Source organism: Alosa sapidissima, chromosome 2, assembly GCF_018492685.1.
Source record: "Alosa sapidissima isolate fAloSap1 chromosome 2, fAloSap1.pri, whole genome shotgun sequence".
NCBI lineage: Eukaryota > Metazoa > Chordata > Actinopteri > Clupeiformes > Clupeidae > Alosa > Alosa sapidissima.
Window position 1 is genome coordinate 18,248,075 of NC_055958.1, and position 24,421 is coordinate 18,272,495.

Here is a 24,421-nt window from a genome sequence, read left to right on the forward strand (position 1 = left end):
GGGTTAGGATTAGGGTTAGGGTTTTAAAAAAAAGGGTCCTATGTTCCCCGGTCCCATACAAAGCCGTAGCTTATATCCCTGCTACCAACTACAGGGAACAAAGTATAACTATGGCAATGCAATGCAAGGGTTGTTTTATTTCTAACACAATTCTATCAACACAGACCTTTACATCGATAGTCTGGTGTTGTAATTTATTTGCCTCGGGTGTACTGTGGAGTGGGTAAAACTGTTTTTAGTGGCAGGCTAACACTAACTGTTGACTTGCGCTAGCCTAGCACCTGCAAACTCTGCAACTAGAAGGACTGGATGAAACGTGTTGAAAATGGTCTCCACTAATAAATATCACACTTGCTAACTTGGAAATCAGGTCCTATGTCCAAAATCGCGAACCACCCCGTTAAGAAGATGACTAACTTCCTTCCGTTTCCATTGAGTAAATTGAACTTTCAAGATGAAAAAACAGTTTATCGGACGGCCACACATTGGTTCTGACGGCCTCGATGTCCATCTTGATTCCAGAGAGTAACGAGCAAATCTTTGGCAGTGTTGCCAGATTGGGTTGAGTGATTTCCACCCAATCACGTTAAAAAACCCGCCCTCTTCAGCAAAAAAACACCCCCGATTTTGTCATAGAGAACCATTCAACTCAAAATTTTATTTGCCCGCCTAAAGCACATTAGGATGTTCCGTTAAATCGCAAATAAAACATTTTTTTTCTGAAAACAAAGTTGATGCCCCATTAACGTTGGCCTCAATATGAGCATGTACAATCGCTTGTGGGCAGCCATACTGGTGACCGCTTCGGACTTGTAACCGGAGGGTTGCTGGTTCGAACCCTGACCAGTAGGCACGGCTGAAGTGCCCTTGAGCAAGGCACTGCTCCCCGAGTGCCACTGTTGTTGCAGGCAGCTCACTGCGCCATGTCAGGGCATGTCATTTCGCCGCTACAAAACGCTATTTTTATACCTCCTTTTACAGTTCCAAACAACATTACACTTACGTGGTAGAGGGTCCCTAAAGCCAAACCGAAGTATCCCGAGGTCTTTATGTGGTCGGATAGAGAGTCCTGAATGAATTTCATCAAGCCAGTACCAGTAACCGAAATGTTGCTGCTGCAGCTGGCGTCTTTAGGGGAAAGTCCGTAGGAGCCGATTGCCAAGTGTGGAGTAACACGCTCTGGAAATTCACAATTTCGTTGCCGTTTTAAATTGTGAATTTCCAGAGCGTGTTACTCCACACTCGGCAATCGACTCCTACGGACTTTCCCCTAAAGGCTAACGAGTTTTGACTAAAAACGGTAAAATCTAACTTTCTCAAAACACATCCGAATGACATGATTTTGATGTCAACTCAACGTATGTACTCCCAATCATCCGTAAATTGATCTAAAGTGCATTTTACTCCGGATAATTCCTTTAAGTCTACCATGGACGATTATGATTTTATGGTTTATACTCCAGTTGTCAAAAGAGGAATTGTATTGAATTCTTATTTCAGGAATCGGCGGTGGGCGGGACTGTTGAGCTGTGTGTGTGGTGTAGCCTAAAGCAATTAATATAATGACTTAAATCTATAGTGGCTTAAAGCAATTTGTTACCTTGCGAGACCTGAGACTCTGAGGCCAACGGCTCGTCGGACCAAAGTTGCAAGGCTGTTTTTTCCGCTCACAGATGCAAGGGGGAAGCGAGACAGCCACCATTCAATCCGGAAAAGTATAATGATCCTAATGACTCCGAAGCTGTTAAGGTAGGGGTCTCAAACACCCGGCCCGCGGGCCAAATCCGGCCCGCGTCCTGCCCAATTCCGGCCCGCGACGTATGTCAAAATAATAATGTAATCCGGCCCTTGAGGCTATTTTTAATTGCGACAAACAACGATACTGATTAAAGTAGACGATAGATCCAAGTATGGTGACATCTCAATTGTAGCCTACTCAGCTCCACTATGTGCTAGACATCCAGAGCTTGATTAAAACCCAAAATCGCTGCGCAAAGTTTCCAGAAATACTTGTATTACACGCGAGAAACACAAAGACGTGCATTTGTAATGACGCGGAAGCGATGCAGGCCATCGTTTTGCACAAATTGAAGCATAAATAGGCCTACACCTAATGTTGAAAAACGTTCACGTGTGATGAAGTCTTAGGTAGGCTATGTTATTCACCTATTCTGATTCTGAAGGAGAATATCCTTTTGTAGATTATGATCGATCGTCTATTGACAGTGATAGTCACAGTGCGTCTGTGAATGGAGGTGCGTCTTTGCGTGTATACGACGGTGTCCACTAAGCATACCATGCTTATTTCGACCCTCTGCCCAACATAGCTTGGAGGTTGCAGTGGTAATCGTGTCCGTAATGGACGTGGTACAGACAGCAGGGCTAGTAAAAACAGGGCTCTAAAGAACTACAAAGTCACCCGCAATATGATGCGAACTTCTGCTCAGATTACCCGCGATAGGAACTGATTTGACCAGAATACTTTATTGTAGGCCTTGTGGTTTAGTAATACATCACTAAACCATATACATCTTAGGTGTTTCCCTGTTCATTTGTTATGTGGGTAATATGAAAAAAAGGAAAGTAAACCTGCTCAAATATGTTCATCCAGTATTTACTGAAAGGTGCATAATTTGAGGTGCTTGCCATCCAGTGATGGGTACATTTACCCCCTTCATAAACTTTTGTTTATACTCAAAGATTTTTATATTTACAGTAGGACTTTATCTCTGACCACTTTCAAGCCATGGCCTTTTGAAATTTTGATATAAAAATCCAATGGTGTTGCTTTCTTAACCCTGACGCCTAGTTTGCCAGGTTTAAAAAAGTTATGAAAGGAAAATATTTTTATTTGGTGTGAAACACACACATACCCGTTTTTATGCTTTTTGTTTGTTTTATAATTTGTATTAATATTTATTTTATCATTATTTTATTTATAAGCTAAGGTTGCTAGCACAGGTGTCTAAAACTAGATAAAAACACTTGCACTTTCTGTTTGCAGTTTTGTGTGGTATTTGAAAATAAGAACATTGCTTTTTCAGAAATAGCCGGCCCTCCAATCAGATGACGTTGGCAGAAGTGGCCCCCAGCTCATTTGAGTTTGAGACCCCTGTGTTAAGGTAAAGGTAAATTAATGTAAAAATAACTGCACAGTTCTGCTTTCATATTTTTTATACTGTGGAATATTTTGTTGCAGGTGTACATTTTCTACCACTAGATGGTGCTAAACTTACATTTGGGCAGTAAAAAACAGATCTGTCATATTAACATAGATGACACAGCCTAGGCTATGTATAGGGCCTGTCCTACGCTATTCTGGGCCAGGAAGCATCATGCATTGGGTCCCCCTCATCAATGGGACACAATAAAGATGGTTTATGAATGAGTGACACATAAGCAAGCCTACCTCACCTTATCCATAATCATATCTGGGGCACGTTGTGCCCAGTCCTGGAAGGAATATTTTGATGATGTAGCCTAGTAGGCCTATTCATTCAGTGTAATATTTCTAAATGACCATGCTCATGCAAAATAAAATGGAATAATGAGAACAAATGCATAGAGGTAGGACTAATACATTATGGATAGGCAATGATGATCAAACGGGCTACCTCTTTTTATAGGACTCTTGACATTAAATTCAGGCCTACAGTATCCGCTGGTTCCCCTGGTAACAAGCAAACCCATTGCATCGTTGGGTCGTACCATAACCATTTTGCAGGGTATTTGCACAGACAGCTAAGGCAAGAAGATAGGCAGTGGTCCAGTAGCCCTTTTTGGGTAAATGTCCATTTAGTGTAAAGTGCAAGTCACAATACATTTGTTAGTCAAAATATACGTGGTATCAGTAACTTAGTCGATGCTTAAACCTTGTTTCTTTAAAATTCATGTTCACTGCCCTATGGGCTGTCAGATGCTTGTTGCTCATAGCGCGAACGTTCCCTGTGTAAAGTAGTTTCCTCACGATTTTATCGACGTGTGAAGACTAATTTCCTCGAAATTATCGAAGAACCTTTGGTGATTAATTAGAGTGCCAAGGTTTGTGGACACAACAGTTACTGCTGAATCAGTTGGTCAAGCTTTTTCTCTTTGGTCTCTACGCGCAGAATTGGTGTCCGTCCTGTCTGCCTGCGTGACTGGTAGCTTGCAGCAGTACAGCAGCAGAGAGAACACATCAGAAGCGATTCGTGACGATGAGGTAAGCAGGACTGTCAATATTCTTGCAGCCCGATGTTTGCTAGCTAGCACGCAAGGTTACTTTTGCTTATAGACGCCATTGGATAATGCTAATGTAAACTGCTCCAAGGAAGTGTAGACGTAAGTATTAGTTTTATCATCTATTACAGTTGTTGTTACAGGCAGTGTTAACGCAGGATAACGTCATTGGGCTATAGCGAGGTTACTGAAAGCTAACACGCTAGCTAGTAGCTAACGTTCAATGTTCCGTAGCAGGAAAACTTGCTAGCTTTGAAAGTGGGTGGAAAGCAGCCCTCTACATTTTAGCATTATTTTTCACATTGTCACAGCAGTAACTGTTTTGTTGTTTTGCTGATTTTTCACATCTAAGGGAATGGCTTTAAAATATTTTAGACTTTCGAGGACTCATTTAATGTTAACATTACTTTATGAACTAATGTGTCGACGTTAAGCGGGTTTTTAACTCGGTCGTATTATTTCGAGTAACGTTATAGATTTTTAGTCAGCTTGTATATTATTGGCTATACTTTGTCACCCAACCATAATGTAACGTCAGTTTCATACTCATGAGTTATATCATTTAGCATTGGCTGGGCTGTTAACTGTTACGTCGAACAAATGGTCTTGCAGAAGAGATGTTATTGTTGTTGCATTATTTTGGTAACCGATTTGATTAGGATAGGCTTAACGTCACAGCCGGTTGACTTTGAAACGTTTGTTTAGCCTACCTCACTTCACTTTCTCTGTTTGTCAGTATTTTCTGAATACAGAGTATCATCTTGAAGCTTGTCTTCCCCCAACTTATGCATTCATTCATCACTTTTCATTTCTTTAATAACTTACATGACTTGACTATTTAATTACATGACTACATCACCCTTTTATTGACTGTTAAAAGACCTGCATTTACTTCCATGAAATTATTAATTTAACACAGTTGAGTTTGGTTTTCCAGTAGTAAACAAGAAAAGTAATCAGAATTAAAGGGTTATGTGATGTTACCGTCTGGAACATCACATTTCCAGCTTCGGTGTCTGTCTACTTCTAACAGCAGCTCTGTCTGGTCTGCCATTGGACAGACCTCACTGGGAGGGCCTTCCTGCACACAGGCTGGATTCACAGGAAGGGGGGTGGCCAAAAATGTTTCGGACAGAGTTAAGCAGACTGTGTGTTCCTGTACTGTTGGTGAAAGAAAATCCCGGCGAGACCATGGGCCTTTTGAATTCGACACCATACGAGTGAGAATTTCCTGAGCTCAAAATTATAGTAGCTGAAACAAATTGTTGTCATCTCTATAGCTTCAGTGGCATCCACTGAGACTTAAGAGGATCTGCAGCACCATGTGAGGTGGGAGAACTGCTTGCTTGCTCTTTTTCTTACTTAGCCTAGATCAAGATGGACATATATTCTGTTAACCATTTGAAGGTTTTGAGAGGAAAGGTTTGATTGAGGAAGACCATAAGGAGACCAAACTGAAAAAGATACTGCCGGATGGGATGCCTTAAAGAGTCAAGCACAGGTTGCTGGAATATGCCGTCTCCCAGCACACTGCTGGTGCTGCAATTCTACCATTTGCATTCTGGCTGCCTCTCCTCTCAGCGGGAAACTCTCGCCTCGCCCCAGGAGAGATAAAGGTGCCCCTTAATGCTATTTGCAACTTCCTGTGGGGCTCCTGCAAGCTAGTTGGGCTAGGCTAGGCTATACGATACCTGCATCTATTCCCCACCCATTCACCACCCTTTTTCTCTCCATGGTACTGTCTCGTTTTGTCTAAGAGAGGTGTAGACTAGATATCCTTGAACGGGATCAGACAGAAGCCATGTGCCTCAGTATAATTGATTTAACATTGTTTCAGATTGAAATGAATGCAGAGTGTAATCATTTCATTCAAATTACAAGAGGCAAGATGAGTTTCATATAGCGACACTGGGTGTAGAATGTTGAAGTTTCCATCTGAGAGTGACTATAATATCCGAAGTTAGATGCAAAATTGTTTATTTCTCAACCTTGGTATGTTAAGCTATTTTTTCCCATTCACAGCATTGTGTTTGGTCATCATGCCTGATTTTTAGTGATTTCACAAGACTGACATTCATTTTGTAGGCCTGCAGGCAGACCTATATAATACTAGGCCTATTTTGTCATCACTTCTCTGTTGATAAGATAGAGAAGAGATACAGATAGCCTGCTACAGAGGTAAGCCTATACTGGGAAGAATATTATTATGTATCATAGCAACTCAGTTTAGCCTTAAAGCAGAACTTTGATGATTTCTCAAAATTACAAGGTAGGACTTTCAGGCAGAGCAAATAAATGAGTTGCATATGTTTTTGATGGTGTGGTAATTCATCAAGTGAAGAATGATGATGCAGTGTTTGGAGCATTTCAAAGCTGTACTGTATTTCAGACAGTTGACTGTTTTCCCTGACAGACATTAACAGTTTGTATTTCAATTGCTTCCACTAAATAAAAATGATTAGCTTCCAAGCAAAATCTTTCACTCAAGAAATATTCAGCCCAGCACATTGTCAGCCTCACACTTTTTGCAAAACACACTTATCTTCTTTAGATAGGCATCTTACATTATGTCTCTTTTTGTGATTTCAAGACGCTGTTTTTCCAAACATCACACCCATGAACCAATTGGTAAAATGTTTTAGTTTTAAAACAACATTTCACTTTAAATATGATTTTATTCCATGTCCATGTTTGCAAAGTACAGAATCTTGTCCACATGGGACACCCATAGTAAAATGCTGAATTTAACTGTACAACAGATGCTACCAAAGTAAGTAAGGCTTTCATTTCGTTCTCCATGTTGCATTCACTGCCGGCAGCTAGTAGTGGAAGTTGAAGTGAGTCATGGAGAGTCAACAAACATGAGACAAGGTCCAATCTGGAAGTGAACATAATTTTCAACGTCATCGTTTTCAGATGTTTGCAGATTTACCAGTCCACATTAGATTAGATTAGATTCAACTTTATTGTCATTTAGCAGAGTACAGGTACAGAGCCAATTAAATGCAGTTGACATCCAACCAGAAGTGCAAAGAAGCATTCAATTCCAAGTGCAGGTATAGTATGGTTGTGTAAAAGAGATTAATATGTACAGTGTATAGTTGGATAAATACAGGTTTTCCAGATGATATGTCTGCAGAGATACATATGTATACAGTATATGTACAGTAAAACACAATTAAAACACAATGCTAGAGGTTTCAAATGAATACAGGGCTGACAGCATTTTGAAATTGTTCCTTTTCAGGAGCTCGAAAACGCCTGTGTAGTGTAGATGAGCAGTGCAAACGTAACAATAGTGTTTCGGATTAAAAAAAAAAGTGCTCAAAGTTTGTCTACATAATGTTTAGGTCCCAAAACTAATGCTTGTAAACTATAGCTTTTGTTCAATTCCAATGTTTTCATATTTTTTCACCCATGACTCTTTTAGTTATTATTACACTCAAAATCTTGGAAGCCAGATTTGGACATTAATATCTAAAAGTAGATTTCTATTTGCTGACAAACATGTTCTCAGACTTGACCATCAAAAATGTGTACTGCATGCCCAATGATTTTATACAATACCCTTCAAAACATAGTACAAATTCAGAGTTGCCAGACGGGCATGCAGAGCAAATTCAAATGTGCTAACGAGTTCCTTGGTTCACCAAGATGTGTGCCACACATTGACAAAATAAGGTTTCAGTAAATAACTGTGTTGTTTTGACCGAAGTGTTTCATTTTGCAAACTATCTGAGGTGTTCTGCGACTTGGGTGTGTGGTTGTGTGAATTGTGTATAGTCATGGCTCCAGACTAACTTTTTGCACTGGTGCACCTAACTTTTTTTCTTGGGTGCACCAGCACAAATGTTAGGTGCACCCAAATTTTTTAACCACATCGCATTTAACACCGCAGCAGGTTAACTTTTTTTTTCCTTAATTACTGTCCTATATACAGTAGGTTGTCCTATGACTTACGATTTACAATTCACCAAGAAAAGTAACTTAATGAAGTGTTGGTGCTTTAAGTGCTTCACTGAGCTGAAATTTAAACTTAAAACATCTCAAGATAAATAAAATAAAAATAAAATAAAAAAATAACAGTAAGTAAATTAACAGTGCACGTCTTTTAAGGGCTTCAAACTGCACATCTCATGGCTCAATGTCTTACATACTATCCTTCATGATCTTTAGGCCTTGGCTAAACCAGCTTGCCATGCTAGTAAGGGTGTCACGATTTCGAAATTACATCTCAATCTCGAACTTCGAACTTAAAAGTAGAATCGACGATGCAGCCACACCCCCAATGTCACGTCCAGCATGTATGCCAAGACGCACAAACACATATGCACGTGCTGAAGTGCAGCGTCAACACTCCTCTAATTTTAGGCTGCAGCCAGTTAAAATATAGGCCTACACATCAACCTACCGAAATCAAAGCCCCTCTTGCTACTTTGAAATCACCGGTGTGGAAGTATTCGTTCATTCACGTCAATTAAAACTAACTTAGCCTACTCAACTTGGCAAGTGAAAAGATCGTCTAATTACAGTCCAAAGTTACTTTAAGACTTAAAATGCACATTTATAAGTACATATTCCATTAACACTAACCTTGGGTCTCTTCGGAGTGTGCTGAAACAATCAAATTAACATTCTGTGTTGTTTCATTTTACTATGTTCACGTCTCTGTTTTAGCCTAAAGTTAGTTCTGTTTACATTACATCCTCGCTGTTGGAACGGTTTCAAAGCGGTTTCAAAATAAAAGCCCCCCGAAAAAGAAAAGGAAAAGGCCAAAAAGAGTAAATAACATATAAGAAATGCATTACTAGTAATATTTTAAAAAGATCGAAAATCGAATCGAATCGTGACCTTTAAAATCGAAAATTACATCGAATCGAGGATTTGGAGAATCGTGACACCCCTACATGCTAGCATCTTCCATAGAAATGTATTTGAGCACAATTTAAAGAAATGTTCCAAGTAGCCTGGGGGATTTTTATGTGATTTTGCAATGATTGCAATAATCATTTGACAGTCCCACAATGCAATTTACTTTTTTAATTTTAGTATTTTTAAATGTTCAATAAGAACATCACTATGGTTAATGCAGTAACGAAATGGTAGGCCTATTATTATAGGCTATTGCAATGACTTGCCATGCTCGATCTAAATGTGTCCATTCAATTCACCGTACACAATGACCACAGTTATACATGCAAGGAATATTCGGGCTTTAAATGTAGCAGCGATATTCGGTTTGCGCCAAATACCGGATTAAATTGATTGATTTAAATGAATATTGCTGTTGAAAACCGGGCTACTCCCTGCATGTAACTGCGGTCAATGACGCACTCATTTTCGGCGATATCTGTATCTCTGTCGTTCGCGAAGGCCTTGTATGCATTGTTCGCAATGACTCACTCCTTTTCGGCAATATCTGTATCTCTGTCGTTCGCGAAGGCCTTGTATGCATTGTTCGCAATTTTAAGACGTCTTTTCATCTGCAATGACTCCTATAAATTTGGCGCAAGTGGCATTCCTGTACGTCAGTTTTATGTTCAAACTATTTTTCTGGTGAATAATTATTTCGGACTGAACTTGGTGAAGGGAAGTTTCACTAGGCCTATCGTAGGCAACGATAAACTTGATCATCATCTCGGGGTCGTCTGATCGATTTGCTGTTGCCAGCTGCCGAAAGGCAGTGGGGAGAGGGTACATTTATCTCTGCCTATGTTACCACACTGTAATGCAACTACATCCACTCTGTTTATCTGACGGGTCTCTGACCTCTCTCTCTCTCTCTCTCTCTCTCTCTCTCTGCAGCACACGCATTTTCAAAATTACACACAGGCACTGGGCCACGGCCAATCAGAGGGGAGGTCCCGCCCTTCACTATCTGTGATTTGTTTAAACCACGATATTGGCCAAATATGTGTCTGTTATTGAACCAAAGGTAGAGTTTCAATGCGGACACTTTTTCCTCTCTCGAATAGCTGGTCGCACCGGTGCGACCTCCGATTTTTTTTTTTAGTCGCACTTTTGAAAAATTAGGTTGCATATGCGACCAAATTGGTCGCACTCTGGAGCCCTGATAGTGTTTTGACAAAACAAGCCCTGTTTTCAAAATAAGTGCTCAAGCAACCAAACAAACCTGTAATGGAAACTATAGCCTGCAACATGTTTTCTTAGCCATTCTAGGGGACTGTTGTGGCTTTGCCTGGAATGTGTCATGTAGCATTCTGGAGGAGAGCATTTTTCAGGGGATTTCATGCTCGAAAGTTCTGTTGCTTTATTCTGTAGGCTACCTCTAAATGTCGTTGGTTGGTTGAAGGAAATTTGGTTAAAATGTAAAGTGTTCTCCTTTTTAACTCTGCTGACACAGGAATGTGCTGCTTGTATTGCCTCCCTCTTAAACCACAGAAGTTATGAGTAGCTTCTGTGCTTCAGCCTAAATATAATGGCATGGTTCTTTAGTAAATAATTCTCCTTTTTTGTTTGGTAATCTTCATTAGAGCAAAAGATTGATCACAATATTTTTCATAGGCTAATGATGTTTAGGCGTAGGCTTAATATTTAAATATAAAGGTGATTGGGCATCTTGTTTTTATCCTACCGTATGTTAAGCAGTTCTTTGTAATAGATAAAGTAGTGATCTGCATTACCAGGACACTTACTATAGCAGCATGACACGTGTATTCTGCTCCCCTGGTGCAAAACCTAGTATGTGGAGAAAAAGAAAGAAAAGACATTTGACAATGCTCTCTTAGAGTCTATATAAAATCAATTCAGAATTGACTGACAGGATTGACAGACTGACATTTCCATTGTTGCTGTTTTTCTGCAAGGTAATTTAGAAATGCATCACCTGGTATGCCTAGTTGTTTTCCTTCCTGAAAAGACAGATGTTTAAACCCCCAGTACCAATTATGGAGTGCTCTCTACAAGCTATTTAAATTTCCCTGGGTGAAAAAAACATACACAATTACCCCAGTTAGGTTGCATTCCAAGCCTTTGGGGAATAAGAATCGTCTCATTTGTTGAATTAAACGATGCCTGTCTTTAGTGGGATGGTACTCGACCTAATTTTCCCACAGAGTCAGGCTGCTAGTTGTGATGATTGAAGGCATAATTGAAGTTCAGTCTTAGTTCTATATTTTGTCTACAAATTAGCCTACTCTGAATTTGAGAGGGGCGTATTTAAGAGTTAGTATCTTGAGCGTAGGATATCTTCTGCTGAATTGAGCCCTTCGGCTGCTCCCAACCCTCCTATTGGTAATAAATAAGCCAACAGCTGAACATCAAGTGTGTTAAATTAAAATGTAATAACCCCCATCAGAAAAATGTTCAAGGGCAGTAGCCCTGATCAATCTGACATGTCATTCTGATTAAGTCAGCGTTCCTTAGTGAATGGGAACAGAAGATAAATGACAAATAGAGCTTGACAGGGTGATTTTAGAGCTTTGCCATAAGACTGTGCACATCAGAATCACTTTGGTCAGGAACTTGCATTGAATGTATGGGGCTGACTGCCACATCTTACAGGAGCAATCACCTGGCCCTGGTTCTGGCTTTGTTCACTGAATTGGTTTGGAGAGTACAAATAGAACCGTCCAGGGCAGTAAAAGAAAATGGATAGTATGCCAAGAAACGCACTGTCAATTAAGCTTGACTGTCTACTCCAACACTCCTGTCCAGTTGTAGCAGATGGGTCTTTAACATGAGACAGAGAGGGTCTCAGAATTCTGTGGAATCACACATATAGTTGAATGGTTTTGTGCACTGATCTGATTTTTGTGTTTGGTAAGGATTGGTCAGGTGTGTGAGGTTACGCATCGTGTTATATTTAATTGGGGTGTCATATGGGGTCCTGCCATCCGTGAGGACTTAATGATCAATCCTCAGAGTTGCTGCAGTACTCGCATTCCATCAAGCAGGTCAGATTTGATTGCTCTGTAGGTCAGAATACATTCTCGGTGTCTTTAGGCAAAGATCAGATTAGGCTTAGTTCAGATTTTATAACTAATACACAAAAGTTTGCATCTCAATGGATTCTTTACGTTGAGTTGCACTAGCCACCACATTGCACATTATTGACATTTCCCATATAATGTTTCTATACATAGGCCTGATATGTCTGCATGACTTTGTCTTGTCTGTAAATTATATATTTTTTGCAAATACACTGTCTATACATTGTCTATTGTAATGTAAGAGTGACACAAACAAATGTAACTGAATTTCTTGTCTGTGTGAAGATACTTAGTACAGTTACTTAGTACTGACCAGTACAGCTAATTATGATACAGAAAATGGCTGTGTATATTGTACAGGCAGCAAGTAAATCCCCCACATCCTGGCACTTTCTTTTCAACTGTGAGATTCTGTAGGTGTAGATCTAGTAGACTGAGGTTGTGTGCATTGTTCTCAGGCAGTGTTCCCACTTTATCTTTTTAATCAGGCGCTCTACCTGTTGTCAAGAATAGTCTAAGCTGCTTAGGAGATTTCAACTAGTTGGGGTACGATTTATTGTCAAGTCAAGTGAACTTTATTTATATATCACATTTCATACATAGAGGTCATTCAATGTGCTTTACATAAACAAAAGCAAACCGGAATAGCTAATAAAAGCGTAGAAGGGCAATAGTGAAATAATAGTTTAAAAAGTAAAGAATAAAATAATAATTATAAGAAAACATAAAACGCACAAGGTAATAGTTCATGAAAGCATAAAAGTAATTAAAACATAAAAAACAACATAGAATGATTATACTAGTCAAGCACCCAGACTATGCCCGATCTGTCTATTCTGTTAGAATGACAAGACGACTACTTCACAGAATCCTCACAGAATTGTGACTGCTGCTGTTTTAAATCATGATTGAAAAACCATTTTGATTGCTTTTACAAACTCTCACTTTTATTAATTGTTGTTCCTGAACAAACAAAGGGCCACCATAATGACATACCCACAGGTGCAAACTTAAGCAATTAGCCCCGGGAGGCCGTAGGTTCCACTAATTTTAGACCAGCTAAGGGGCGCCCCCCCCAGCTAAGCCCCCCCCCCCCCAATCAGTGGAACCTACGGACTCGAGTGGCCGAGTACGGACTCAAGATTTCATAAAATAAAGGCACAGCAAGGGGAAATGTATGTTTACGTCGAGACGCAGCTACTCTCTTTTGTATGAAGTTGTGGTAGCGCAGTAATATAGAACGAAATGCGGTCAAGGTGTATGTTGGTGCTGGATTTTACAATGGCATTGAACGAGATTCAGCCAATCATAAACAAGGACCGGAAGTATCCGTTTTAGAAAAAGAAGCAATGTACACAATCACAGTTTAGAGGAAGTCTGCCGTATACAGCAGTGGCAGCATGTCGTATGAATGTTGACCAAAACAACTGGTGGCCTCACAGATGTTAAAGCCATGGTAGGATGTGACGACCAGTTGAGAATGGCTTGCTTGTGACCAATTGAGAATGGCTTGGTTGTGTCTGATGAGTGTTGATGTGCTTAAAGTGTCCATGAATGCAGCCCAGACTCAGACAGAGATTCCCTCAGAAAATCTCATTAGAGTGAAGACCACTTTCTTTTAATAGGATTAGTAATGTTCTCCACCAGTACTCCTGGGCCTGTGCTGTTGCAATGAAGCTGAAATAGACTTTTGACGCCTCATTTCTTTCTCTCTCCTCTTCACAGATCTCTGTCAGAAAGTGCCTTTCAGATGCCAGTTCTAAGCACACGCTGCGTGCCGGCCCATGTTTGCATCTAACGCCAGCACTCCTTTTCCAGACCTCGGCTCAGACAGCGACTCCTTCAGTGGCAAATCTCTGGCTTTCCTGTCTGATTCCATCGCTGAAGGAACTCGAGCAGAAAGATTTACTGTGGAAGAAGGGGAAATAGCCGATGTGGAAAAAGCTGACACATTGAAAAACACAGAACTTACAACGGTGTGGTAGCTCTACAGAGGTCTCTGTAAAGGGCACCTCGTTGACTACAGTGGTAAATTTAATGATTGTTTCCTAATCAGTGCATTGGTACTGATGCTTACTCTGTACAGTGAGCACGCTAGGCATGCCTCTTTCTCATAAAAGTGCTCTTTCAACAGGACGGATCCATCCAGACTTTATACTCTGTTGACTGTCAATCCAGGAGACTGCTACTTTATCTAATCAAATTGCTACCAATGATTTGAGGTCTCACGTTGTCAAAACTATTTCCCAGACTCCTCATTGGTGCCATCGTTAAGTGTGCTTACGGATTCATCTCAAGAGGCTAGTGCTTAAGTCAGACCTCTCTACCGGTATGGCTTTCAACCTGTCTTCAATACGTGACACAAAATGGCTGACTCTGGAAGTGTGTCGGCAGTTTCAGAGAGGGACGTGTTCACGTAGTGATGAGGAATGCAAATTTGCACACCCACCAAAGAGCTGCCAGGTGGAAAATGGAAGAGTTATTGCCTGCTTCGACTCACTGAAGGTAAGGAATGTCATGCACAAATTTGAAACGACCAGGCAATACATTTCCCAAGCCCATCTCTGCATAATATCCCACATAAAACTGCAGGGACTTTAGAAAAATAAGTCCTCGAAAATCTCAACAAGTGAGATGAAATGAATATAGTCATTATGCATATATTCAAATAAGGTTGAGAGTTGTATACTGGTCCCTAAGTATTTTCCCAAAGTATTGAGAAACAAGTAAAGAGTTAAATGTGCAATATCACTACTACTACTGTTCCATAAAAGTCACCCTGCATTAAATGGATAAGAGCATCAATCAACTGTTTCTCAAAGGCAGACATCCCTCACATGAAGTCAGTACAAAATGTCAGTGGGTCAGTATCATTCAGCCACAAGTTATTAGTCCTGCAGTGAAGTTTTCCAAGCCAGAGGGCCTGTACGACTACACACCATTGCTACTGTATCCTCAGGAATTAATGCTGGTAGAAGAGGTCCCTCACCTCAGCAGTTCCGTCTGGCCTAATGTTAGGGTTAATCCACAGTGCACTTCTCAGCGCCTCCATGGCATAATGCCACTTATTAGCCCTGGACTCTCCTGGATTACTCGAAACCACCAGAGCCTTATCTGTAGTGCCTGATATAAATACCTGCGCATCTCATTATTGTGGCAACCCATGGTCTCAAACACCTCTTATTTGTAATATATAAGGCATCACTGACTGCTAGATTGATTTTGTTATATGGTTGTGTCGTTAAATTGTCGGATTTACCAGTGTCTCCCATAAGAGTTTGTATGACTATTTGTCTGACTGAGATGAATATATATGATATATGATATTAATAGATACAAATTATGACACAAAACCTTACTGTCTATAGATGAGCTTCCTTTGAGTTTCACACTAAAGGACTTCTTAACTGCTCATTTGACCGCTATTTAGTGATCTCCACCGATACCTGCCCTGTACAGCACCCACGGCAGAAATACTTGGGCATGCTTAGAAAAATGTAGGCTCTCACAGGGCTGGCTGATAACTGACATGTTAAGTAGCTCATTCATGGTTCTAGTGGTTTTGGTGAATTGGACAAGTCAGCACAGCATGCTCGTTATGTAGCTCTGTACAGTGAACATGTCTGCAGGCCTTTTGTGATCTTCTTAAATGAACTTCTCGGCATCTCACAGGGTTGGTCATTGCTCATGAGGCGATTTTTTTTTTTTTTTTTTTTTTTTTTTTTTTTTTTTTTTAAGGACATCAATTCATATTACAAAGCATCTCAAAAAGTACACAGCAGATGTTTTTAAATAACAAGCAAAGCGGCCAGTTACTGGCTTATTTTCAGCACTATGCATAACACAAACACACATGTACTGTAATGCTTGTGTATGAAACTAGGTTACAATGAAGAAGTGTAGCATGTAGTACTGAGTTAAGACGGATTCCTGTTGTATTGGGATTTTGAGATTGTAACCAATGAAATGAAAGTGCAGCATGTATATGCAAGACTGCCTCCTACATGATTACATCAACATGGCATTATTGGAAAATGGTTACTCTTAGTTGATTGAAAGATCTGATTTCAGAGCCTAGTGAGCTAATGATGCATATCTATACCTGAAAATTGATCTTGAAGGATGAGCATCACTGCAAATCTAAATGGCACTCATTGGCTCACTGAGAGATTATGCTCCCCACTGACATCAACATTGATAATGGATTATTTCCAACATTGGCTGTTAACAGGATTTTGTCCAATAGAAATAACTGTAATTCAAAATAAGACCCCACATGTAAAACATATGGAAATATAATGACTGAGTTATCCATAGTGTTTGTAGTAAGATGGTACTTGCTTACATTGTCCTGTCAGTCAAATTACCTTTTTTCTTTACTGATAGTTACATCTACTGATAGATACATTGGAATGGTGGTAGAAATACAATTTGCATTTTTTTTTTTGAATAGCAATGCAAGTTGTATAGCGTGGTGAACTGTTGAGTGCACATTTCATCAGAGTCAGTGCTGCTTCAGCATGATGCTTTAACCACTGAGATGTTGCACCAGGGTCTGGCACTGGAGGAAAAGGCTTAGAGGTCACAACCCTGGACCCTATTTCTGGACCCTAGTTGGGTATCCTGTCAGTCACAGCAGCTATTGGAAAAGAGCTGTTTTCCTTGCTTGCTGCACAGTTCCCCTGGGACTGTAAAGAAGATGAGAGAGGAAAGCTGGAGAGGCAGAGGGAGGAAGTGTGTGTGTGGGGGGCGGGGGGGGAGGGGGCAGAGAGTGCTGAGGTAGCCTGGACAGAGCATACTGATGATGCGGAGAGTGCGAGCAGACAGGCCGAGAGCTGTTGTGTGGCGTGGGTGGGGGAGGGCCAGCGTGTATCACTTTCAAGCTGATTAGAGGCTCTTTTCTTTTTAAAGCTCATTTGGGTCATTGGGGCGGCAAGAGGAGACTGCGGCCGGCATGCGTCTCAATGATGGGGATGGCGCACAGTACTCTTCCATTCACAAAGCTAACTTGAGCATCATCTGGCAGTAGCACGTTCATGCAGCCAACTGTCAGAGCTTGAGGAAAGGGTTAAGTTGTTCCCTCGAGCTGATGTGTCCTGTCATCTAAAGTCCCACGTGACTGGACGGCATGAAGTCCTTGAGAGGTTTGTGGGTGAGCTGTGGAGTGACAGGTCTGGGACACAGGCAGAGCTGGAATAATAATGGATTATTTATTCCAAGCTTCTCGAACAGCTGTCAGAATCCCTCTCAGGCTCAGAGAACAGACTAATAAAATGACTTGTGGATTTTGAATGCCCCTTATCATATTCCAAAGTGGGTTTGAGTATAATGTTGAATATAATGTTAAACCTTTAGCACACCATAGCAAACAATCAGACCTTTCTGTTTATTTTCATTTCATGTCATGCGCTCATCCCCCTTGATTGCTTCGTTCAGCACAGACTGGCAAGAGATGTAAATTTGCGTCCTGTGGACTCAGTCACCTCCCAGGCTAGCTTGTTTATGGCATGGCAGTGTTTAACATTCAGTGTGTGGGTGGGGTGACCAGCACACCACATGCTGCGATATCAGTATTAGTCTAATTTGTTGATCGAATGCGGCAGTTGAAGACTCAACGGTACTGTAAAAAGGTGCAGTCTGTGTGCAGAAATTACTCCCTAGATCATGTGCTGTTGTCATAAAAGGCATGAAAATATTAGGATTCTGAGTTTAATTTGCACACAATTCGAAGTTGGATGTATTTGTCCAAATATTTTGCACTTGCAGTGTCTTGCTTTTGTGTTAGAGATGTGTGGATCTACCCCTTGTCTGTCTCTGGTCACCATGTTAAAGCCACGTTATTGTCTGTAAGCTTGAGGTAAGATAGTTAAACAATTACGCGTTAATCTTAATAATCAATTTAGAAGGTTTGCTTTTGGTTTATCAGCTCAAGATACAGACTCACCATTGCAGAAACTGCACACATTTATATTAAAATGCCTGTGTTAACTCGTACTGTCCTAGCTGTAACAAAGGTGTCTTTGATTTGCTGCCAGATTTGATACTGGCTCTTTTGATTGTATAGACTCCCCTTCCCCTTTCTCGGTCTGAAGGCCAAACAGTCTTTGAATAGGCTGATATTTAATACAAAGGACGTGTGTTTGCTGCAGGTTTGTCCAGGTCTGGCCTATTTGTGATACAATCTTCAGTGGCAGTTCCTCTAAGCTAACCTTTAAGAGGAAGGGCATGGAGCTCCACTCCTCCCAGAGTAGAGGCCTAGGTTATAGTCTGCTGCATGACAAGGGACCTAATGTCATGCCTACCTATTTAAAATATTTACTACCAGTATACAGGAAGACTTTAGCATTATGAATGGCCTAATTCTCAGATTGTTCACAACATTGGGTCATTATTATCTGTCATTTCTGCCTTTCCCTCTCTGATTTTGTTGAATGCTTGTTTTGACTGTAATCAGCCTTGGTTTATGAATTAACCACATTTGTACTTGTCATAGGATACGCCCCTGCAGTAGGTCAACATTGCATATTTATTTGCCTTCTTCTGGGTTATTTCAGCTGCTTTCAACCAGTGCTTGCTTTTTATGCCTGTGTGAAAGCACAGAGGACTAAACCAGGTAGTGTCTTGGTCCAGTGTTTGCAGATCGCCTGTGAGCCAGTGACCCGGAAAACCAGTAGATGGTGGGTGTTGGTTCAGGTGCAGCACAGTGGCATATAGATCTGAGTTCAAGAGGGTCATGCGTCATCCCATGAACAACATCAAAAGCCCTCGCGTGACATGGGGCAGTAGGATCGATCAACCGCGGGGGACTATCCGGCCCCCGTGACCTCTCACTTTCTCTCTTAAGTGATGCGCGAGCCCCCTCTGAACTTGCAGCCCACCCGCTGGGCACCCCCTCGCCTGCAGATGCCCGCGCTGGCGTGAGGTGTGCGGGCCTGAGTGTACGTGACTTACTGATGTCCTCTGAAGCGCTGCGTAGGGGCAGCGAGCGCACTCCACGCTGGAGGCCAGGCGGTGGGGGCTCTTAGAGGAGGGAGTTGGAGCCATGGTCCACTGCAGGGTCCCACTGCAGAGCCTATGGATGCGCAAGAACACAGGTAGCAACAGCAGGAAGTGGAGCCAGGGCATGTGTCTGCCTGTGGAGCTGCTACTGCTGCCCTTTACTGCAGAGGAGAGAATTGGAGTGAACACACACACACACACTAGCACACAAGCTATTGTTTGGGGGTATTAATATCTTGCATGTCAGCAGTTGTTGGTGCCCATCTGTGGGGGGTTTAATGGCGCAATAAACAAATGCATGTATTAATGACCTCCAGCGAAAAGTTGCAGACCGTTTGCATGTGTGGTTTAGGGCCAAAATAACTACTAAAGCTTTTACTGAATTTTTAGCCTTCTTATATTAGATTTTCTTAAGTAGTAACAGCCTTTATTAAAACACCCCGATACACCTGCACTCCAGCCCTGACATATATTTGTCTTTCTTAACATGGGTCTTGGGTAATGAAGAGAGCAGGAGGGAATATGGAGTTCTGGTCTCTGTAGCCGTCTGTGTTGAGCCATTTAACAGGACTGAACAATGACCCTCTTATTCAGGCCATAGATTTCCATTAGGGAATGTTACACCAACACAAAATACTCCTCCATCTAGCTCTCGGGGACTGGAATATGATGCAGATCAATGAGTGGACATTTTCAAGTGGCTGTTTTTTTTTCCTTCAGCATCCAGATAATAAAGAAATATGTGCAGAGCCTGTCCCATCTTAAAAATGCATGCCAATACCAATTATCAACCTTCAGTGAAAAACAAAACTGCTCAGTCTTCACTCTCTAAATGCTGTTAACAGAAGTGAATATTATAATATTATTATAATAATACTATTTTCGCTGGAGGTCATTAATACATGCATTTGTTTATTGCGCCGTTAAACCCCCCACACACACTTTTCAACAATCACACTGAACAGCAAACAGACCTCTTAAGTGCTTTGCAAAAGCAATGTTCCTAATCCCACCCCAACTGCCAATATGACACACACACACAGCAGGCCTTTATTCCATGGTGTGTGGTTCAGCAAGATGGTGGGCGTTACTGTGCCCACCCCCACACCTCACTCATCAACTGCTCTCAGTATTATGTGATGATGAGATCATCTTCCCTTTACAAATTACTTTAGATTCATCTTATCATTTACTTCTTCCCAATTCACCATGGAGCTGTGAATATTCTAGAATACATCATAATAGGTCTAGTTCAGCAATACAACACTCCACAAAGGGGCTTCATCACAGTTCATCGCATTCACCAAAAGGCAAACTTTACTTTGTCTTAAGTTCACTGAGATCCTTAGTAGATTTAACATAGGTCAGAATAATATTCACTTCTGTTAACAGCATTTAGAGACTGAAGACTGAGCAGTTTTGTTTTTCACTAAAAGGTTGATAATTGGTAGTGGCATGCATTTTTAAGATGGGACAGGCTCTGCACATATTTCTTTGTTATCTGGATGCTGAAGGAAAAAAAAACAGCCGCTTGAAAATGTCCACCCATTGATCTGCATCATATTCCAGTCCCCGAGAGCTAGATGGAGGAGTATTTTGTGTGTGTGTTTGCAGGGTGTGAGCAAATGCACAATTGGAAATGTAAACCGCATTAGTGGTCGTGTATTCACCTACCAGATGGCTTCAGATGTGCCTAGAAAAACAATACACTTGTTTACAACAAATGTTCAGTTGCTAATGTATGAGCGTCATAGTTTAATTACCAGCAGCTTTTATGATTAACGCTCCACCACTAAACGGGTCTACAGAGGGCAGCCACCCCTCACTTACATGTTAATAATGGGAAAAATTCTTCACCAGAACATGCTGTTAAACCCATTAACTGTTTAATACCTACCAAATTGGCGATGACATTTGTTTGAGTTTTTTTCCCCCCCTCTCTCTTGGCTTTCAGTTGTACAAATACAGTGTTGTGTTTTGTTCACGTTTGTGAATAGGGAGTTTGTGCTAGCCCCAGCTGCATGTGAGCTTTCTGCATTGCTCAATAATTCAGGCTTGCACTGCATGAATGGAGAAACCCACATAATTTATGTGTAGCTAGAATAAACCCAACTTAAACTCTTGACTTCCCAAAGGATTACCAAACCAATGATGATAAAGACCCCTGGTTTTGTCAGACCCTCTCTATTGGCAGGGAAACAATGCATCCTTTTTTTCCTCTCTCACTATCTTCTCACAATATAAAATAGAGTGGAATTGAAAGAAAAATGCAAATGCCGTGTCTCATCAGTAGGAAGCTTTTTTGAATAAAAATACTTTTTCCTGTGTTCTCTATCAGCTGCTGCAAGCCAGTGGGTTATTCTGAAAAGCCAGTCCACTGAAATGAGCTGTACAGCAGTAGTCCCGCACACACTTCATTTAGTCTTGTTCCTGGAAAGAGATTTCATGCCCTGTACTTTCTCACTGACAGTGCAGCAACAACAAGGAGTATATATAAATATAGGCTATATAGGATGCACTATACGTTGAAGTAGTATGCTGAGGCAGGGGTGTCAGGCAAAGTGTGATCAGTGATAGTTCACCGTAGGGAAATATGATAAGATGAGTCTGGAGAAGACAAACCTCATGAGATGCTTGAGATGAATCATGCTTCTCTAATGAATAGTTTACCTTTAAGCTGTTTGATTGATGAAGTAATGGGATATCCCTGTGGACCTGAAAATGTTAAAATATCAGGGATAACGCAGAGCTAGTAACATTGTTTATTGTTTATGTACACTAACAGTTTTAATCCTCTTATTGCCTTCCCTGTTTGAGGCATCAGTGTGGTTCTGGCTCGGATAGCTCAGTTGGGAACCGGAGTCAGAGCAGGGAGTCAAGGCTGCTGTCAGTCTACTCTTTGGAATGTGTGCTTCATTCGACCATCTCCCAACAAAAGGGAGTGTGTGGGATCAGTGCTTAGAGATCACCCCTCTGCGCTAGCGGGCATGCACTCATTTTTTGGCCATTCAGCTGTTCCTTTAAGCCTCTTTCAGGGAAGGTTGGTTTAGAGAACTACCTCTGTCAGAGGACAGTCCGATAGACCATTACAGAGTACTACTTAACTATTGAAAAGGTGGATCAATATGTTATCCGGCCTGGAATACACTTTACAGTGTATTAGAGCACAATGAGTGGTTCTGCTCTGTACAGCTATTGTATTCTCCAATGTCTCACACAGTTGTACCCGAGCATGGTCGCTAAAGCATCTAAACAACCCTGTAGCTTACAACCTTTTCACTGTAAGTCCACAGTCAGGCTATATTTGTAGTGCGTTTGTTGCCCATAGAAGCTTTGCATATGAGACAGAGGCTGGCGTTTGGGAGCGCTGTGTATACACTCGGCCCTTTTCATCAGTGATAGTCCGCCATAATAAAGCCCTTTGCTGCCACACCTCTCCAGCAGCTGCAATGGCACTGGAGGAGAATAGCACTCGATGGTGACCTTGGTTAGTGACATTGCTGATAAAATCAGCAATCATAGGATAGCTAGCAGATATATTAGGCTATTTTGAGAAACAAAAATTCTATGTTTTGCATGTGTGTTTCCATTGAAATCTGCATTGCCTGAGGGTTTAAAATGAAAATGGTTATGGGTGAAAGACGAATGAGGTATTTTCACTAGGCTAAAAATAGAAAATTCTCAGTTGATAATGTACATCAAAATGTTGCCTATATAATTATACTTTTATTTTTTTGTGCTCAGACCTCTGTGCCTTTCCATGTCACATTGCGTAGGCCCAAATGATGACTCATGATCATGCTAGCAACTTAATGGTTGTCAGTAGGTGGTGGTGATTTGGCCACTTCACATTATCTGCTGTTATCAGGCATGGTGAGTCAGATCTGATCATGACATTCGTGCTCAGATGAAGGTTGAGCTGAAGGTACCGGCTGTCAGTGTGAGGCTATTAGCATTCATTATCCACTGACTCACTTGTCATCTGCAGGGGCGCTGCTCACGTGAGAACTGCAAGTACCTTCACCCGCCATCACACCTGAAGACGCAGCTGGAGATCAACGGACGCAACAACCTGATCCAGCAGAAGACGGCGGCCGCCGTGCTGGCCCAGCAGATGCAGTTCATGATCCCCGGCTCCAGCATGCCCCAAGTCGTGAGTGTGCTTATCTTACACAAGATGACAGCCCAGGTCGTCAAGCACTGGCCCTCTGAATGACAGTGTTTATTGACCCACACCTTAGCTAGAGATTAATCATGGCCCACTGCCCAGTCATAGCTGTGTACAACTAACTAACTTCACTACTTTTGCAAGACGATTACATGAGGAAGTTAGAAGCTGCTTATAATATATGGGTCTTACAAAAGCCAGACAATTAAGCCTATTGTTATGAAAAAAAATACTGACTGATGTATTGCTGACTTTATCTAAATGAAATGTTTTGCGGCATTTGCATGTTACTGTGTAATACTACAGAAAACTGAGCATTGTCTTCCCCTCACAGCCCTCGTTCCCTATGAACCAGGGTCTGGGGACCAGCCCTGTCATCAGCTACTCCCCCTACATCACGCCCATGACTCATGGGATGGGGCTGGTTTCCACGGAGATGCTCCCCAGCACCCAAGTCATTATGCCTGGCAGCCCTCCCGTCACAGTCCAGAGCGTCTCCTCATCCTCTCCTACCCAGAAGGCTTTGCGCGCCGACAAACTAGAGGTGCCCATTCCTTATCCTCTCAGAAACACTGCCAACATAACTTTAGTGCAAAAATGTAATTTAGTCTAGATATGTGATGACACCTCATGACCTGTTTATTTATTTCTTATTTGTTGTTGGACTGAACGAAATGAAGTCGTATAAGTTTGTCTTTCATAGTATATGGTTGACATTGTGTTTGGTTTATTAATTTGGATATAAATTAAACTGTCAATGACTTTAAAAAATTTCCTGAAATTTGAAGGGTTTCCTGCTTGGGCCTTTGATTTTGAGAGTAGCTGTATGTTCAGTGTTGCAGTAACAACATCAAGAAGAAAATGATGCTTAGTTCCACTGCTGAGAGCGAGTCAGTGTAATACCTTGAGGATAAATCTTTGAAGTATAAACACAAACACAAAGAAACATGCTGTGCACACTGTCTAGGATGGAGTCTGACTTTGTCAGACAGTTTAATTAGAAGAAAGTGTGTGAGGGTTGCTGCCAGTATTTTGAGTGATACTAGGTGGTCCCAATAGGTTGGCAAAGGCATATGTATTTTAT

The 24,421-nt window shown here is 41.3% G+C and overlaps 1 protein-coding gene across 27 annotated transcripts in view; it reads left to right on the top strand.

The window, feature by feature from the left end:
• Positions 1-3,696: 3,696 nt before the first annotated feature.
• LOC121688441 (muscleblind-like protein 2a) overlaps positions 3,697-24,421 on the top strand; it is a 32,329-nt gene continuing 11,604 nt past the window's right edge. For 9 of the 27 annotated variants that reach the window (XR_006024634.1, XM_042068101.1, XM_042068209.1 and 6 more), the window contains exons 1-5: positions 3,924-4,201; positions 13,896-14,198; positions 14,305-14,675; positions 23,158-23,322; positions 23,672-23,881. Coding sequence is in view for 25 of the 27 variants with exons in the window: in XM_042068101.1 (XP_041924035.1) it covers positions 14,502-14,675; positions 23,158-23,322; positions 23,672-23,881 (549 nt within the window). In the remaining 2 variants the exon portion in view is untranslated. Of the gene's footprint in view, positions 3,784-3,918; positions 4,321-5,298; positions 5,548-5,587; positions 5,835-13,895; positions 14,199-14,304; positions 14,676-23,157; positions 23,323-23,671; positions 23,882-24,421 lie in introns of those variants that run through there. The other 18 variants (XR_006024607.1, XM_042068121.1, XM_042068109.1 and 15 more) reach the window with 10 other exon arrangements.